General features: G+C 45.3%; 1 protein-coding gene across 1 annotated transcript in view; it reads left to right on the top strand.

Annotated features, from left to right (window-relative positions):
- LOC310793861 (protein sidekick-1-like) overlaps positions 1–16,682 on the top strand; it is a gene marked incomplete at both ends in the record, with an annotated part of 384,133 nt that overhangs the window by 354,751 nt on the left and 12,700 nt on the right. Inside the window, 9 exons of the mRNA XM_083655753.1 lie at positions 1,396–1,537; positions 2,399–2,455; positions 2,669–2,770; positions 6,736–6,851; positions 13,059–13,245; positions 13,408–13,545; positions 13,665–13,826; positions 13,941–14,066; positions 14,819–14,983. Of these exons, the coding sequence (XP_083511879.1) occupies positions 1,396–1,537; positions 2,399–2,455; positions 2,669–2,770; positions 6,736–6,851; positions 13,059–13,245; positions 13,408–13,545; positions 13,665–13,826; positions 13,941–14,066; positions 14,819–14,983 (1,195 nt within the window). The remainder of the gene's footprint in view (positions 1–1,395; positions 1,538–2,398; positions 2,456–2,668; positions 2,771–6,735; positions 6,852–13,058; positions 13,246–13,407; positions 13,546–13,664; positions 13,827–13,940; positions 14,067–14,818; positions 14,984–16,682) is intronic.

Genomic DNA, 16,682 nt, shown 5'->3' with positions numbered 1-16,682 from the left:
TCGTGCTTTACGAGAGTGCCAAAGCCCTTGAAGGCATCACTTTGTCTGTGCGGGTCAGAGCCCCGGCCGAGCCAAGCGGCTGCTTTAAAGTGGACTCTACTGAAACCATGGCCGCTGTGCCTGCCAGCCTGTCAGTCAGCTGCTCCACACCCACTACACTCACACAATGATAATGGGCACAGCATGCCATTCTGGGAAGGCAAGCGCTGGAGCAGACCCAAACTGTAAAGTTTCTAGATGAGAGGTGGAGAAATAATACTTCTGTGTGTGTGTGTGTGTGTGTGTGTGTGTGTGTGTGTGTGTGTGTGTGTGTGTGTGTGTGTGCGTGCGTGCGTGCGTGCGAGAGAGAGAGAGAGAGAGAGCGGGCTGGGTATCGTTTAAAAATTTTCAATACCAGTACCGTTAAAGTGATACCGATACCAGTAGAGTACTTCATTCGACACCTTTCTCTCTCTCTCTCTGAACTGCCAGTGTCAACTCCATCACATATGCTACGCTTGACTTCACCACCACAGACTGTACATGTATGTGTTGTAGCTGCTGCGGTAGTGGGCTACGCACTCACACACATCGCATTAAATCGAAGAACGTGTACAAAAAGGTCTGAATTTACTCAGTTTCCTCCCTGAGGGATTAATAAAGTTTATCGTATCGTATCGTAGGTATCGTTTGACTGGAACAGTTTCGATATTACTTGGTGCTACTGGGTTATTTCGGTCAATACCTTGAAGGTATTATTGAGTACCGATACCCAGGCCTAGTGTGTCTCTAACATTACAGCCACTCCTGATGCTGTTGTTGTCAATGGAAATAGAGAGGTGTTTGTTCTAGAGGCTGGCTGTACCTTTGACCACAGCCTTGAGGAAGCCTTTCTAATAACCAACATGCAATATCAGCAGCTGGAGCAGACCATTTCACAGCTGGGCTACAGGTGTAAACTTTTAGTTTTCATATTTGGTAGCCTGGATCATGACGTGCATAAGCTGGTTGTGAGAGGTCTCCAGATGGTTGGTCTCCCTAAGAGAAGGGCCAAGCAGTTAGCAAGGTATTGTTCACTATCTGCTATCATAGCCACTCAATATGGAAGAGGCGTTGCTTTCTATACCCATGAAGTGTGGATCCTGTCTGTTATCTTTTGGCCTGCCATTATTATCATCCTGTGTGTTATCATTCTGTTTGTAGGTGAGAATGTGGTCGCCAATTAGGCACTTACTGTATGTAACTGACTGACTCTTAATATTTGAATGTATTCGTAATTTTTTTGTCCTTTGTATGCTTGTATTTATGTGGACATTAAAAAATAAATGTGTGTGTGTGTGTGTGTGTCTGTGTGTGTGCGTGCGTGTGCGTGTGCGTGTGCGTGTGCGTGCGTGCATGCGTGCGTGTGTCTCCCAGCGTCCCAGTGATGAGAGTATTAACGGGGTGTTGATTGGGTACCGGCTGTACTATAGAGAGCTCCCTGTAGACGCCACCCACTCCGCTGCAACAGACGTCATGGCAACCAAAAGCAACACCGCAACGAGTGGCCTCATTACAAGTGAGTAGTACTGCTTACTCCTGGGATTGTTTTAGGAATTTAGAGAACCATATTTCCATAATCAATACAGTGCAATTCACCCTCCAATCACTTCTACCCTTTGAGATGCATGCAAACATCCAAAACTGGGTGTGTGGAAACAGCTGTTTTAAGGGCAGGAGGGTGGCGTAGTGATTACGGAGACCATCTTTCAAGTGGAAGGCCGGGTGCTTCAAGCCCCTGTGTTTAGCAAGCATCCGCCGTGCTGAACTCTCCTTTAAGCACATCATTGAATCTCAATCAGCTGCAGGTCTGCTGCTCTGTAGCCGACCCTGCACTGTGAAGCTAGCTGCCTGTGGAGGAGGCCAAGAGAAAAGAGCATTTTCCCCCTTGGGCGAGAAAAACACTCTCAGAAAACAATAATAATACATTTCAATGTAATTTTTTATCAACAAATCCCCCCCTGGAGCAAATAGAGGTTCAATGTCTCTCTCAAAGACACTTTGGCGGGGATGGACTGTGGCCATGATGAGGGACTGAGCCAATGGCACCACTTGTCGGCAGACAGTTTGTTTTACCGTGAGGCCAAACCCCGTTCCACTAGAATACTGCAATAATAAAACACTGTTATGCACTGCAGAGCTGAAAGTACTTTATAATAATTTAGATTGACTACCTGCCTGGCTGAGATTGGCAGGTGGACAATTCTGGGTCCATTGTGCCTGACGAGCTTATTAAAACATAAAAGTATTTCAGATGATTCCCCCTGCCATTAAATCAAATCTTTTGATTGACCGGTATTATAATGTCCACATTTATTGTTCAACTTGAAACATGTATTGATTTGCTCTCCCTTCACCTCTCTCTCTCTTTCCCCCAAAGCCAACAGCACCTTCAAGACAGTCAGCAGTCCCTCGCTAACAGAGTTTGAGTTGACACGTAAGTGCTTTAAGATTGAACCAGCCAGCCAAGCCCAGCCAAATGTTGACAGAGCTGGACCAAAAGGTTGAAGGCTCTTTATGATTTAGTTGTTTGATAAGCATCCAGATTCTCCTCTTGGCAATACCATCGATCTATAGAAGCAAAGTAAAACAGAGCTGGTTTGCATGTGTATTGTGTATATGATGTCTAAGTATCATCATTTCTCTACAGAACTGAAGAAGTTCAAACGCTACCAGATTGTTATGACAAGCTACAATATCATCGGAGAGAGCTTGCCCTCCAGCCCGGTGGAGGTGTCTGTTGGGGAGGCAGGTAGGTGGAAACAGAAAGACATAGCACTGCATTGGTCTACATATCATGGTTATGGTGAGTTTACACATGCAGATCATAGTGCCAGGTATGTGGAATGAGTACATGGACCATTTCAGTATAGAATGTTGTTTAGCCAGCTCCTCTCCTCTTCTCATATTTGGTTTGAAGTTAGCAACATAAAGGAACAGGAAACATAGTCTCATTGCGGATTATTGCTGTTATTACGTCAGTCACCTTGGGCCAAACAGATCTTTCTGCCTTGTTTACACCTCCTTCTCATTCTATTATTCTCTTTATCTCTCTGCTCTGCCTGCTTCCTGTCTGTCTGTCTCTGCTCTGCCTGCTTCCTGTCTGTCTCTCTCTGCTCTGCCTGCTTCCTGTCTGTCTGTCTCTCTCTGCTCTGCCTGCTTCCCGTCTGTCTGTCTCTCTCTGCTCTGCCTGCTTCCTGTCTGTCTCTATCTGCTCTGCTTGCTTCCTGTCTGTCTCTCTCTGCTCTGCCTGCTTCCTGTCTGTCTGTCTCTCTCTGCTCTGCCTGCTTCCTGTCTGTCTCTCTCTGCTCTGCCTGCTTCCTGTCTGTCTGTCTCTGCTCTGCCTACTTCCTGTCTGTCTGTCTCTCTCTGCTCTGCCTGCTTCCTGTCTGTATGTCTCTGCTCTGCCTGCTTCCTGTCTGTATGTCTCTCTCTGCTCTGCCTGCTTCCTGTCTGTATGTCTCTGCTCTGCCTACTTCCTGTCTGTCTGTCTCTCTCTGCTCTGCCTGCTTCCTGTCTGTATGTCTCTGCTCTGCCTGCTTCCTGTCTGTATGTCTCTCTCTGCTCTGCCTGCTTCCTGTCTGTATGTCTCTGCTCTGCCTACTTCCTGTCTGTCTGTCTCTCTCTGCTCTGCCTGCTTCCTGTCTGTATGTCTCTGCTCTGCCTGCTGTCTGTCTCTCTCTGCTCTGCCTGCTTCCTGTCTGTATGTCTCTGCTCTGCCTACTTCCTGCCTGTCTCTGTGCTCTGCCTACTTCCTGTCTGTCTCTCTGCTCTGCCTGCTTCCTGTCTGTCTCTCTGCTCTGCCTACGTCCTGTCTGTCTCTCTGCTCTGCCTGCTTCCTGTCTGTATGTCTCTCTCTGCTCTGCCTGCTTCCTGTCTGTATGTCTCTGCTCTGCCTACTTCCTGTCTGTCTGTCTCTCTCTGCTCTGCCTGCTTCCTGTCTGTATGTCTCTGCTCTGCCTGCTGTCTGTATGTCTCTGCTCTGCCTGCTGTCTGTCTCTCTCTGCTCTGCCTGCTTCCTGCCTGTCTCTGTGCTCTGCCTACTTCCTGTCTGTCTCTCTGCTCTGCCTACTTCCTGTCTGTCTCTCTGCTCTGCCTACGTCCTGTCTGTCTCTCTGCTCTGCCTGCTTCCTGTCTGTCTGTCTCTGCTCTGCCTACTTCCTGTCTCTCTGCTCTGCCTGCTTCCTGTCTGTCTCTCTCTCTGCTCTGCCTACTTCCTGTCTGTCTCTCTGCTCTGCCTGCTTCCTGTCTGTCTCTCTCTCTGCTCTGCCTGCTTCCTGTCTGTATGTCTCTGCTCTGCCTACTTCCTGTCTTTCTCTCTCTGCTCTGCCTGCTTCCTGTCTGTCTCTCTCTCTGCTCTGCCTGCTTCCTGTTTGTCTTTCTCTCTCTGCTCTGCCTGCTTCCTGTCTGTCTTTCTCTCTCTGCTCTGCCTGCTTCCTGTTTGTCTTTCTCTCTCTGCTCTGTCTGCTTCCTGTCTGTCTTTCTCTCTCTGCTCTGCCTGCTTCCTGTCTGTCTCTCTCTCTGCTCTGCCTGCTTCCTGTTTGTCTTTCTCTCTCTGCTCTGCCTGCTTCCTGTCTGTCTTTCTCTCTCTGCTCTGCCTGCTTCCTGTTTGTCTTTCTCTCTCTGCTCTGTCTGCTTCCTGTCTGTCTTTCTCTCTCTGCTCTGCCTGCTTCCTGTCTGTCTTTCTCTCTCTGCTCTGCCTGCTTCCTGTTTGTCTGTATCTCTCTGCTCTGCCTGCTTCCTGTTTGTCTGTATCTCTCTGCGCTGCCTGCTTCCTGTCTGCCACTCTTGGCCTATCTGGCACTCTGGCTGCCCCCTCCCTCCCCTCCTGTCTTTCTCCTCTTGTCCCCTAGAGTGACATTGCCTTTGAAAGGCTTAGTGGTGTTCTCTAATAGGGGATGGATGTGTGTGTGTGTGTGTGTGTGTGTGTGTGTGTGTGTGTGTGTGTGTGTGTGTGTGTGTTTGTGTGTGTGTGTGTGTGTGTGTGTGTGTGTGTGTGTGTGCGTATGTGTGTGCATGCGTGCGTGTGTCTGTGTGTGCGTGTGTTTGTGTGTGCGTGTGTTTGTGTGTGTGTGTGTGTGTGTGTGTGTGTGTGTGTGTGTGTGTGCGTATGTGTGTGCGTGCATGCGTGTGTCTGTGTGTGCGTGTGTCTGTGTGTGTGTGCGTATGTGTGTGCGTGTGTCTGTGTGTGAGTGTGCATGCACACACCTGCATGTCGTCAGATGCTGTGCGAGGTCATCCATTCTGCAGTGATGGGCAGCCCAACCCCTGTTTAACTTTCACCAGAGAGTCAAGCCACGGATCCATTAGACAGACGGCAGTGCAAATATATCCCTCACGCATACGCGTGTGCACACACACACACACACACACACACACACACACACACACACACACACACACACACACACACACACACACACACACACACACACACACACACATACACACACACACACACACACACACACACACATTGCTGCAATACCTTGTTAGAAACCACAACCATGTGAGTGTGCAGTCACATGCATGCACATTTTGATATGAACTCATTCTCCACCACAGTTTTTCAGAAAAAGTCACTAGCCACCGCCAGGGTTTTTGATCATTTTCATTAATTTTCCAAGACCCAGAGAACATTTTCTTCTATGACTACGTAAAGACTGAATATCCCAAAAGGAAGAAGAGAGCCTCAACTTTTATATGAAAAAAAAATTCTACCTACCTAAAAATTCTACCTATCTTTGATTCTACCTTCATCCGTTCTACTACTCAAAATAATGCACAGACTTTGTTGTGAGCAGTTTCATGAAGGAACTATTTTCTTTTGCAGTCTCATGTAGGAACTAGCTAGCAGCTAGCGGGTGTAGTTCGGTCAAAAGAAAATAGTTCCTCCATGAAACTGCTCATAATGAGGTCTGTGGATTATCTTGAGTAACGGGGTCATGATTTCTGGAAAGAGACATTGCTGTTGAGTTTATCAAATGTATTTATTTGGCACTTTGAGCACCACAAGCCGAGTGCCATCCAGTTCCATTGTATTGGAGAGAAGGCAGAAACTCTGCAGCCGATATCTCCAAAACTCAGGCAACTAACACAAAACGATAAAGATGGATAAATAGCACTACAGGTGAGAGGGAATATATGTATTTTGGATTTTAGGGTGAGCTGTTCCTTTAATACTCTCACAGTCTTGTCAACTCTCTAGAAACAGGACAATCTCACACTCACACTCCTTCTATCACACCAATGTTGCATTGCCAATCTCCCATTCAAGGTGTGTGTGTGTGTGTGTGTGTGTGTGTGTGTGTGTGTGTGTGTGTGTGTGTGTGCGCGCGCGTTTGTGCGTGCATGCCTATGTGTGTGTGTGTGTGTGCGTGTGCGTGTGTGTGTGTGTGTGTGCGCGTGCGTGCCTATGTGTGTGTGTGTGTTTGTGTGTGTGTGTATGTGTGTGTAAGTTTAGTAAGCCATACACATCATATGCAGGGAAGTGAGAGGTGAAGATGGAGAGTGGGGGGAGAACAAGCCGCAAGGGGGTGATGCCAAGAGGAGATATGGCCTCTTCTCTTCCCTTAGAGAAAGGGGCCATATATACATGCGTGTACATGCTGTGTGTGTTCCAGCGGGGTAACAAGGAAGTGCCTTAGGCACATTCTAATTGGAAGCAAAGACACACCACCACCCAGCTAAGTGTCTACCCCCCCCCCCCCCCCCCAGCTCCATCGGTGGCCCCCCAGTCTATCAGAGTGTCGGCTGTGGCTCCCACCATCCTGGAGTTGACCTGGGACACACCCCCCCTCGAGACCCAGAACGGACTCATCCAGGGATACAAGGTGACATGCAGACCGACAAATACCACTTTCAGACCAATATGACCAGGGTCGGGCCAGGGTTACTTGACCCGTGTTCAACCCTGCTTTTGTCAATTCACACCATAGTCAGTCAACACGGGGTTAATCCCTGATCATGACCGTTCAGATAGGACCCGGGTCACAACCCAGGAGAGATTAGCATAACAGTTAACTCAACTAATGGACAGGGCGGACGCGGTCACTGCAGTGTGCCCCCATTCAACCAATCAGATTTGTTTGTCCCGCCCCGGTTGTTGCAACCCGGGCAGTGCCATTCACAGTGAAGTCAACCCTTGTCCGACCCATCAGTTGGGTTGCTAAGCCGAGTTGGGCAACGCAGGTTAACCCTTTCAAACACAAAATCAACCTGGGTATAACCCTAGTTGGATCTCAGTCTGAAACGCACAAGTACACCACACACACACAAACACATGCACGCATGCATCAGACACACGCACACGCACACACACACACACACACACACACACACACACACACACACACACACTCGACTCAGAGAGAAAGAATTGGGACAGGTACAAGACAAAAATAAAGACCCAAACACACAAACGGTACAGTACTTGTCTGTGATGTCTGTTTTTTTTAAACCGTCTTGGAGGGATTTTTGTCAGTTGCACCTTCAAGTGTCCTATATTTAAAAAAAAATAAGTTAGAAAAAGAATCTGAATATATCCTTTAATGGCTTCAATATCATTCCTCTCTCTGCCCCTCCCCCCTCGCTCTTAGAACTTCAAACACAAGGTTATCTGTCCTGCTCGAGACACATTGATTTCTGCGGGAGGACAAGGAAAAGGAAAAAAGAAGCCAATGTAATATTTGCAGAGTGAAGGAATAAGATGAGCGAGGGATCCCTGTAGAATCCTGATTAGACGAGAGGATCCAGGGAATATGTGAAACTCCCAGAGATGGAAGTACGCGGGTTGGCAGTGTCAGGGAGAGGGGGGTTAAGGAGATTAAGAAGAGAGAAAGCGAGTAGAGAAAGAATGTTTAATGAATGTATAGCTGCTGCCTTCTGCTAACCCTCCTGCATTGTTAGATGAGGGGCTCAAAACACCATGACTGGGTTTTGAAGAAGGAGTGCTGAAGGTAAACGTCATTACGAGTGGTGTGCTGTTGGGCAAGTTAAAACAGCATTGAAGGTTTTCTGTAACGCCCTAGTGGGCTTGTTAAACACACTAGCTGTGACAGGTGACGGGTTAACAGATAATACCAGACTATTCCAAATCCTTTTTCTGTCAGGTGAGATCTCTCAAACACACCAGACTGAAAAAGGTTGCTTAATAGGATTTGGGCAATAATAATGAGTGTGCAAACTAAGTACCGTGAGTACAAATCCTTGCAGTATCAATTGAGAATTTATATTTCTTAATTGTAATAATTCTGAGTTCAAAATCATCGCCGTCATAATGACAACTTTAAGACCACCGAGGTATGAACGCACTGTTCTTACCAAAATGGGTGAAACATGGTCTCATTGAGGTGCAGCAGACACAAACAGATGTGAGAAGCTGTGCTCCGCCGACATCCAGCTGCTGTTTTTCACCGTCAAGTGGCAGATCCGTTTGAAAAGCCATTTAAGAGTTCTTGATCTCATCAAATCAGATCATGGCCGTCGTGTTCATCAGCTGTGAAAAATGTTAATTTTGATCTTGATCCTTTAATAATCCTTTCAAAAAATACCAGCTCTAAAAGGGGGGACTAGAATTAAAAAAAAAAAAATGCCTTGGACTTAACCACAGATTCTTCATCTCACTTCCTGTCCCTCACAAGATGGACACATTAGAACAAAGTGTCACCGGAGATGTAGCCCCTTTTTTTATAGTCTGTGGAGTGGTAATTGGTATTCTAGAGCGCACGTGATATATTTTAATTATAAATTCCACAGTTGGAGCCTGAGGTAAAACGGAGATGGTATAATGCTGCCCTCAAGTGTTCCTAATAAGCTCCTACTTGTGAATTCAGAAGTGGGCAATATTGTTTGTTGCACCTTCTAGTAATTTCTGATAGAGACACTGCATGAAATAGGCCACGCCCATCACGGGGGAAAAGCTCCGTTCGTTTCCACACACCAGCGTCATTTTCCTTGAATTAAACATAGCTAAAAGCTGTTGTGTGGTGGGCTGCGCAGACAACAAATGTAAAAAAAAACTCCAGTTAAAGTTTTTTTGTCATCCTTGAAAACAAGGAAGCCATTGAGAATTGGCGAGAAGAAAAATGTGGATGTTGCTGTCAATGAAGTAAGTTGGAGTGTTCATCTTCTGTATATACAATCTTTTTGTGCAACATCCGGCCATGCACGCGACATAGGAGAACGCCAGGATTGGACGGGAGTTTGTGTTTTCCCCCGTTTCGGCCGTGGTTTCTGAATGATGACGTGCTCCGCAGTGTCTCTATAGACCAAATCAGCGGGATGTTTACATTTACTTCCGGGTACCCCTGAGGTCCACACATTATAATGGCGGTGGACGGCACAAACTGACGTGTTGAAGACAAAAACAGACAAAGAAGACAAAAATGGTTCGTCCGTGTTGTGTTGTTGTTTAATATCATTTCACTTTCACTAACGACCAGACTAGCTAATTTACCTGTTGGACCAGACCAGAGTAGACTTGACGCTAAATTAAATTAACGTGGCGTCTGTAGCTCTGTTTGTAACGTTAACGTAACCTCGCGTCACCAGGCTCTTCTACGTTAATGAGTCTGCAAAACAGCGAGTTTGACAGACAAACAAACGTTATTAGCTAGCTAACACTACATAAAACAAACACAGAAGAAAGGCTAGATACGTCGGACAAGCATGTTTACCAACCGTTTAACCAATTAAATTGAAAGTAGTCGGCCGAAAACAACGAGAGGGTTTGACAGCATTTATTTGACAACACGCACATTTAAACCTGCCGCCTTCCCCAAGTGGTACCCGGAAGTAAATTTGTTTACATGGTGACGTCACGGTGATTTGGTCTATAGAGGGTATGCATGTGATGTCACAGAGGCAGAAGTCACTGTGGGGTCACGCCCACTGAGTCACAGCAAGACTGAGCTTGAATGCAGTAATCAGCCTAGATAACTGACACCTGCTCCTCAGTGAGGAACTTGACACTCATTTTGACACTGATTCCTGATGGAGGGGGCGTGTTCCAGTGGGTGTGCATACCCTCTATAGTGCGCGTTTGAGATGAGTTGTGAATAATAATAAAATTAAGTCCGTACCAAAAATAGCTCTTTGGTGGCTGTTGGTGTATTTTACCAAACAGTACAGAGATACTTTGTGCTGCAAAACATTGTTGAACATACAGTAGGCTACATGACAGCTAAAACCTTAAACAAAGAGTGCAAATAGAAACCTATAATACGATTAAATATTTACCTAAAATGCCACACAATTACATATCATTGCTTTTACCATCAATTGTTGACACAGCGTCGATACTGAAAAGCATTTTCCCCTTAAAACCTCACATCTTGGCAACTAAGGTTTCATGGAAAATCCCAACTCTCCCAGTCGTATTCACATCCTCATTGGGTCGTCATGCACACTTATTATTTCGGTCAGTGGTGCACACCGAACTCATAATTATATATTTCCAACAGTGCTTATGGAACGCATAATAGCTAGAATACCGAATGGCAACGTTTATACCACTTAATGTTGCCTGAAGTGACACGTTAGCTCTAATGCCAAATAAATCAATCTGACATTTTGCCACATCTCTGTGTATGGTTCTCGCTCGGCCCACCACCGGCCCACAGAGTCACTGACTCACCGGGAAAAGCAGGAGTACAGCGAAAGGCCAGCTCGCCTGTGCGTGTAAAGGCCATGGTTTCATGATCTGAGTATATGAATGAGCTGAGAAACCATACAGTGCATGATGAGGTACCCAGGTGGTTGATTGGTATGACTCATATGCTTGTCAGGGAAAATGTCCATGTGCTGCACTTGCATGGGTTTATATCTGGCACATGCTACGCTCTGATTCACCTCGCTCCTCATTTTTACACTGCATTTTCACTGATAGCCAAAAATATTGAGCTCCAAGTCAATGAAACGGCATGAGCAGAAGTACTGTGACAGCTGCTGCGGCTACTTGCTCGGTCTGAGAGCTCATGTGTACAACATATACTTCTGATGATGACTCATTTCAAATGCATGAAGTTCAGTCAGCGATGTCACCTTGTGGTTAGTGTGTAGTATGCCCAGACATTTCCACAAGACTTGGGCTGTTCCACACACTGCCCTAAATAATATGGACAAACCCATCCACTATTTTTTGGACTCATGTTTTGCAGCAAAGTGTTGTCTGTGGCCATATTGGGGTCCTTGCACAGCTCACGTGAGACGGGGGTTTCCCAGAGCCGCAACTCCACCTGCTATTGGTCCGTGATCGGCAAGCTGTGCGATCAATGGACAGGTGACCTGCCAATCACCCCCTTTTATATTGTCTATTTTACTCCAAAAGGGCGAGTTATGTAAGAAATGACCCCCCTACAGTTGTGATGAAAGGATGAAATTAGCTACATAGACCAAAACCCCAGGCTGTAATGATGCTTAATCAATGTTACGGGGCATTTTAACACTTTTGAGTCCTGCCTCAAGTGGTGGAACTACAGCTTTCAGGGTTACTCCCACATCTTTGTGGGAAAACCTCAGAGCTAGCCCACTGGTTCCATAGCTCTAAGCTGTTGCTCTCCAAAGATGAGAAGGATGGGAATGATTACATTCTAAAAACAATTATTCCCCCTGTACTTGAAAACAGTTGCCATTGATATCTGAAGACGTTTCCTCAATATGTACAATATGAAGTGGTTCACAGGATTGAATTCAAGTACCTGTAGCTGTAGTTCTAAAACAAGTTTTTTTGGAGGATATGCACCTGGGAAGTGATGGTTTGGTTAACCATCTGTTTAATGCATTACAGTTAACCATTGATTCACTAAACACATGCATTAAACATTTGGGATATTTAGTCTATTTTACAAGTACCGTAATATACTGTATGTCAAAGAAAAAATAATAATAATGAAAGCCAAAGGACACAATCTATTCAGTGCAGATTTGGTAACACATTTGTCAAACCAGCACAGTTATGTTAAACTTAATGACAGAATGATACATCAGTAAGTTAGTCTGTCTAAAGTACCAAAAAGCTACAGACAATATTCCTCAATGGCTACTACTGCAGAGCCTGAACTATGAACCAAAATATAATAAAACAATAAATTAAATTCATTAGCAACAAGCTCCTAATAGTGATATTGCGCTCGGCATAATTGGTACAATAATCACACTTTTGTTTTATTTCAACTTGCGGTAATCAGACAAAATATCCTGTGTCTTGCCTTAACCACGTTCATCAATAGCTCATAGGTCATAGGTCACTTCCATTGGTTCCTTTCCACATGGGCATGTGCAGTCTGCAAATGAAACAGGCTGGGAAGGGTAAATGGACCCAAGCTTTCTTATTATGCTCAGGGAATTAAGCTACACTATCAGACAACGAATGGCGTCTACATTTTGTAAGCCAATGCTGTAACCTAATGCTTATAATTACAATTTAATTCCATTGAACTTATGATCTAATCAGGGAGAATTTGCACCAAATTTAATTATTATCAGGTAGTCTAAGGTTATAATGATGTGACGGCAAGAAAAGGCAAGCAGAACAATCAATTATGTCCCTTTTAATGCAATGATGCCAGCAATGCTTTTCAGAAACCTCATCTCCAGTAGTAATTTTGTAATTTGCCTCTAATTAAACCAGACTTGGCAGGACTTTGTCACAACAGCTTTAGATGATCACGCCCCCCCTAAAATTGGCCTGCTGAAGACACTGTTTTCTACTAGAACTGTATATCTTCATACATGCATGCTAGACCAGTGGTATCCATAAAGGCTACTGCATGTGTTCCAACTACCACCCTTTCTAATGGCACTGTCAACACAAAGACGACACTCTGTAGCCTTTTCTCTGTCCCCAGCAAAACAGCACATTTGTATTTGATGGGGATTGATTAGGCTACCTCAGGAGCAAGAGATGGAGAGTAAAGAAGGTAATAATAAGAATGGATGACAGAAGAGAAGGGAGGAGAAACTGAAGGTATAGATGCTGTTTGGGAGGATTTGGGGATAATGGAGCCTTTGTTTGCTGACAGTGTTTCCCCGTGTTACAGATCCACTACTGGGAGAGGGACAAACAGAACCAGAGTGAGAAGGTGAAGGTGATCTTTGTCCCAGACACTCGCGTGCGCCTGGTCAACCTCACCAGTTACACACCTTACCTGGTCACACTGACGGCCTTCAACACGGCTGGAGACGGGCCGCCCAGCGAGCCCCGTGGGGCTAGGACTCTGCAGTCTGGTATGGAGAGGGGCCTGATCCCATTTTGGCTTATGTACGGTTCTGTAAAAAAAAAACATCATAATAATAATAATAACGAGCATCATATCATAGCCTATTATAATTCTTTCTTTGCTGCATTGTCTCTTCTGTTTTGTCCTTCATCCTCCATGCGTCCCCCAGCTCCTAGCCAGCCCAGCTACCTAACCTTCTCAGAGGTGACAGGGGGGAGTGTCAACGTATCCTGGGGAGCTCCTCTCACTCCTAATGGACAACTGGAGGGCTACAGGGTGGTCTACCAGCCCACTGCTCCTGTACAAGGTATGCACCCAAACACACACACACACACACACACACACACATGCGCGCGCACACACTCATTCACGCACACATTTGGAAGAGGACACTGACTTCTCCTCTCATTGTCTATGTGAGAGCAGGAGTGAGTAAAGTGGTGACAGTGGATGTGAAGGGCAGCTGGCAGCGCTGGCTGAAGGCTCGAGACCTGACCAAAGGAGTGACCTACACCTTCAGCGTCCAGGCTCGCACAGTTAGCTATGGACCCCCCATGCATGCCAACATGACTGCACAGCCCATGCAAGGTGAGCAACGCCGTAGTCATAGTGTGTGTCAGTCATACGTAAGTAGCCATGTGTATAGTTTAGGGTTGTGGGGGACTCAAACTATCTCTCTAACACTCTTGTTGCATACTACAGGCACCCCTGGTTCACCTGTGGAAATGTCCATTACCAAGTCATCCTCTGCCCTCACTATCCATTGGTCAGATGGAGATACAGGGGCGGGACCTATAATTGGCTATGTTATTGAGGCGCGTCCCTCAGGTAAGCTACAAACACAAATGAAAATTTCAGTCATCATTTAATTTCACACCTTTTCAAACACTTCATCATTTTAACTTGTTTTTCTCTCTTATATAAAAAGAAGTGTGTTAACCTTAAAGAGACAGTTCACCTCAAAATCAAAAGTACATATTTATCCTCTTGTATTTATCTATCTGGATAGTTTTTGTGTGTGAATTGTTACTTTTTCTATCGACCGAACTTGTGGGTGTAGTTCGGTTCAGTTCAGCAGGGTGTAGTCTGGTTGAAAGAAAATACAGGTAGTTCCAACACAAAACTGCTCACAACAAGGTGTGTGGATTATCCTGTGTAATCTGTGGAAAGAGACATGGCTGTTCCGTTTTTCAAATGTATTTCTTTGGCACTTTGAGCACAACAAGCTGAGGGCCATCCAGTTCCATTGTATTCGAGAGAAGGCAGACATCTCTACAGCCAATATAGCCAAAACTCTGCAACTCACACCAAAATGATCTAGATGGTTAAATAGCACTACAGGTAAGAGGGGAAATATGTATTTTTGATTTTGGGTGAACTGTCTCTTTAGCAAGCACAGCTTTCTCCAGTTTAGCTTCTGATTTATTAAGACTATTTATGGAAATCAAGTCAGTCTCAATTCCCCAATTAAAATACCTGAGGCGCAATTTATGTACTAATTGCCAGGTGTCTACCACATGTCCAGGTGCAAAATGTTTGTGTATAGTAAATTACCCAATTACCCCACTCTCTCTCTGCAGATGAAGGAGTGTGGGATTCTTTCACCAGACTGCTCCCTCCCAGCAGCAGGTCTGTCTCAGTGCCGCTGGAGCGACTGAGGCCAGGGGTCAGTTATGAGTTCAGAGTCATTGCTGTAAATCGCCACGGTTACGGGCAGCCTAGTACACCCTCCGCTGCACTTGCTGGTAAACACACACACACACAGACACACACAGACACACACACACACACACACACACACACACTGACACACACACACACACACACACACATGCACGCACACACACACACACACTGACACACACACACACACACACACCAGGGTAGGAAATTAGCGGGGGCTTGGTGCAAAATGCCCCTAAAATATCTAGAATTGCCCTTGGAACTGGGGTGACGTGGGCTTTTAAATGCCCCCATAAAATAAAGAGTTTAATACTTTCTGCATTTTAACATTATTCTGCATTTGCAAAGTGTGACTCGAAAATGGGCAACTAGGCATCCGTACAACCCCCGCCCCTCCAGTGACAGGCAGCACAAGCTAGCTGGCCAGCTAGTTCACTCATGTTTTTGCCAAGTACATTAATAACATGCCAGACAATCAAAAGTGTTGTTGAGATAGGAAATGGGAATCTTTAACTGTGATTGTTTATGAACTTTTAGAAATAAAATATGCTTGGACAATAGGTTGCTACATGTGCATAGGTGCAACTAAAGTATTTGATCAAATTGCCCTGGAAATGATCCAAAATGCCCCCAAAATATATTTAACAGGGACAAAAATAGCCCTTGTGTAAAAAAGTAAATGTCCTACCCAGACACACACACACACACACACGGGAGGAGATTATTCTTCATGAGATTGTTCTTCATCTCACAATAAAAATGTGTGCAGACACACACACATACACGCATGCGTGCGTGCGCGCATGCACGCACGCACACCACACACACACACACACACACACACGCTGTAACTGCCCTCCCTACGTGTTTGTGGTGGAACGTAGATTGACAGTCAGCCAAACTCCATTCAATAACGAGATGCGAGTCAGGAAGATAGCGTCCTAGCTCTTGGGTTTAATGACTTTCACAGTGTTGTCATCGAAAAGGAGTGAAACTGTACAGAAAAGAAAGATACAGAAAATTACTGTATTTTACAGAGTCACCACAGAGCTACTATCATTACAACAGGTGCTCTAAACAAATAAATGTAGATAGTAATAAACACATCTTCTGATACAGTGCAATGTAGGGTGAAATATACAACAATATACTTAGACCCAGCTAGAGCTACTGCAAATAATATTCACTGTATATTATCTGTGCTACAACACACCTAAATGCTGGCAAACAGAACATTCACAAAATACAACAGTGTCAAACATCATCCATCAGAAATACTCTTCAATATATGATTCTAAGCATAAAGTAAACAAAATAAACTTACAGCCATTGCTTTCTTAAGCGTATCAAGTGAGGATTGCAAAGGTATAGAGGGAATGCACGTGACGTCACAGACGCGACAGTCAGTGCGGGTACGCCCACTCAGCTGCAGTGAGTGTCAAAACGTCTAAACAAGCCAGGTGGCGCCGCCGGGTCACGGTGTTTAGCGTTCAGCTTCCGCGAGAAAACAACGAAAATGGGAAAGTGCTGTTGTGCCATTGACTGTAAAAATAGATTCAACAAGGTGTCGGAGGTATCTTTTTACAGACTGTCGAAAGCTAATGAAACGGTCCCGGTCTTCTCTGCAGCTATCCAGGGTTTCAATGAGGGCTCATTCATTCTCTGGCTGTGTTTTACCTGCACAGATATAACGTTACATGAGTGACAGTGTTCACTATGAACAAAGCTAGCGTGTGTTAGTGACAGCGTATGCTATATTTT

This window comes from Poromitra crassiceps, assembly GCF_964638095.1.
Source record: "Poromitra crassiceps genome assembly, chromosome: 19".
NCBI classification, from domain to species: domain Eukaryota; kingdom Metazoa; phylum Chordata; class Actinopteri; order Beryciformes; family Melamphaidae; genus Poromitra; species Poromitra crassiceps.
Note: the sequence above shows the minus strand (reverse complement) of the source record. Positions and strands in the feature narration are given on the sequence as shown.